At 49.5% G+C, this 2,752-nt stretch overlaps 1 protein-coding gene across 1 annotated transcript; it reads left to right on the top strand.

Annotated features, from left to right (window-relative positions):
* The first annotated feature begins 1,122 nt into the window (after positions 1-1,122).
* On the top strand, positions 1,123-2,296 carry PRLHR (prolactin releasing hormone receptor). The gene has a single exon (XM_078861197.1). The coding sequence runs from the start codon at positions 1,190-1,192 to the stop codon at positions 2,270-2,272; it is 1,083 nt and encodes a 360-aa protein (XP_078717323.1). The 5' UTR covers positions 1,123-1,189; the 3' UTR covers positions 2,273-2,296.
* The last annotated feature ends 456 nt before the right edge of the window (positions 2,297-2,752 follow it).

Raw genomic sequence — 2,752 nt, 5'->3', positions numbered from 1 at the left:
TTCAATGGATTGCAGTGCACAAAGAATGTGCGCCCATATTGTGAAGAGAGGTCGATTGAAGTGACAGTATAAAGCAATTGTGACCTTATCATCTGGGGTTAACAGACACATAGTGATGCACTGCTAGCTGCCAGTTACCTATATGGAAGAAGTATGTGTCTCATGACTGACATGACACTGATAGTACAGTTGTAATACAAATGGGGGGGGGGGTTAATTTTGAGATATGTCCGTGAAAATATCACTTATTCACATTTGTGATTAATAAATAGCGATACTTTGAATACCATATTGCATAATACTCTGCTAAACGCTGCATATATTCAAAATACAGAATAAACCGTTCATATAAAAGCGTTTGTGTTGCACGTTACACATTATCATAAAATACGCCAACAAAGGCACCTTCGGTATGCCATTTACATTCCAATTTACCCCGTTTGCGCTTGTCAACTATATGCGTTAAGCATGGGGGAGGGGGGAGTGTAAATCGCTGGGGACGGGAGGAAGTGGGTGGGTGTATGGTCTAGTGTCGGAATATGTCGACCTGAAAGCATACAAAATCGGAGACTGAATGTCAGCAGGCGTCAGAGGGTGGGCTTGCCAGCCACTATTCAGACGCCTCTTTAAGCTGCTTGTAAGGGACCATTCATTCTGCACAAAACGTAAGTGCATAATACATCCTACCGACACGTCTCCAACGTGCATGCATATTCGATGCAAACTGCTGTACCCGGGTGCGTGTTTTGCAACAACAAAAACAAGTGCACGCGCATATAGGAATGCGATCATTCATTGCTGCTTGTGAAGTTTGCACGTGTAAATTAATCACACCGTTCGCTGCGTCCGTGTGAAAGTTATGCATTCTGAGAGCAGCGTTAACGACCGTTTCCGGTGAAAGAACGAAGCAGACTCATTCGAACACAAAAGCTCAATGTTAAAATATTTTTTTTACAGAGCAGCCAGCGTTTTTGTTGATGCACAAGCCGAATCAGCTTAGACAATGTATTCACGTGTTATTTAAATGTCACTTTCCCAGGCTCTGCCCTTCAAGCAAAACACATCAATTTAGCTGGACCTCTGGGGAAGCCTCGATTAGGCACTAGATTCTTAACAGGAACGTGCGCGGCTAATTTAATAAAGTAGCTGTCCCCGGTGCTGAACGGGTGCCGCGCGTTCGTCGCACGCGATGGAGCTCAGCACGTTCACCATGGACGAGTGGGGTGACAGGAACGTGTCGCTTCACGCGATGATGCTCGACCACGCGGCCACCACCGCCTCCTCGGCCACCACGAATGCGTCGACCCCCTTCAAGGGCGTGCAGCTCATCCGCACCTTGAAGCCATTCGTTGTGCTCTTCTACACAGCGGTGGTGGTCGTGGGCGTCGTAGGAAACTTCCTGCTCGTCTACGTGATCTGCCGCGTCAAGAAGATGCACAACGTGACCAACCTGCTCATCGGAAACCTGGCTTTCTCCGATCTCCTCATGTGCGCCATGTGCGTGCCGCTCACTCTGGCGTACGTGTTCGACGCGCGCGGGTGGGTGTTCGGCAGCTTCATGTGCTACTTCGTGTTTCTCATGCAGCCCGTGTCCGTGTACGTGTCGGTATTCACGCTCACGGTCATCGCTGTGGACCGGTACATCGTCACCGTGTACCCGCTGCGCCGCCGCATCACCATCCCCACATGCAGCTATCTGCTGGCCGCGATCTGGGTGACCGCGTGCGCGCTCGCCGCCCCGGCGTTGGCTCACACCTACTACTGCGAGTTCCCGGAGCAGCACATGACCATCTGCGAGGAGTTCTGGATCGGCGCGGAGAGGGAGCGCCTCGCGTACGCTTACAGCACCCTGGTGCTCACCTATGGACTGCCGTTGCTCGTCATCTCGCTGTCCTATTTCAAGATCTCGGTGAAGCTGAAGAACCGCGTGGTGCCAGGCACGGTGACCCAGAACCAGGCGGAAATGGATCGCGCCCGGCGTCGCAAGACCTTTCGACTCCTGGTTCTCGTGGTCACTGCGTTCAGCGTCTGCTGGATGCCGCTGCACATATTCAACTTTCTGCGCGACGTGGACATCCGCCTGATCGACAAGTACTACTTCAATCTGGTGCAGCTGCTGTGCCACTGGTTCGCCATGAGCTCGGCCTGCTACAACCCGTTCATCTACGCGTGGCTGCACGACAGATTTCGAAGCGAGCTCAAGAAGATGTTCACGGTGAAACGGAGGGTGGCTCCCAGTAACAACACCGGCATCGCCAGTATGGTGTTGTGAAGGAAGTGAGAGGAAGGGAGAGAGAGAGAGGGAGAGAAAGAGAGAATGCGCTGGAAGTTAAACAAATAAATACGTGACACCGAAACGACTAATTAAGTATTATATGTGGTGAAGTATTGTCAATAAACGGCTGTAAATTTTATACAAATTTTAATTTTTACTTGGTAAAGAAGTTACCTAAACCATGTCTTAATCTCAGCACTAGCATATCAAATTACCCCAAGTCGTAGATGTTTGTGTAACAGTAATTCTCGCTTTTATTTTATTCCCGAGATTAATTTTAACGAACCAACCAAAGTCCGAATCGCAAACATGCGTTTATTTGGCTCGGTCGTTTGAGTTCCAGTACGCTCTCTAAAGGTTAAACGCATTCGCTATCGTACTGAGCAATAGCAGTAAGGCAACTTAACCCCCGGGTTTTCAAAACTCCGGTCGGCACGATGATTTAATATTCCTCACCGCTTGCTACATTGGAGTGTT

Source organism: Lampetra fluviatilis, chromosome 12 (genome assembly GCF_964198595.1).
Source record: "Lampetra fluviatilis chromosome 12, kcLamFluv1.1, whole genome shotgun sequence".
NCBI lineage: Eukaryota > Metazoa > Chordata > Hyperoartia > Petromyzontiformes > Petromyzontidae > Lampetra > Lampetra fluviatilis.
The sequence above is the reverse complement of the archived record's forward strand: the minus strand, read 5'-3'. Positions and strand labels throughout refer to the sequence as shown.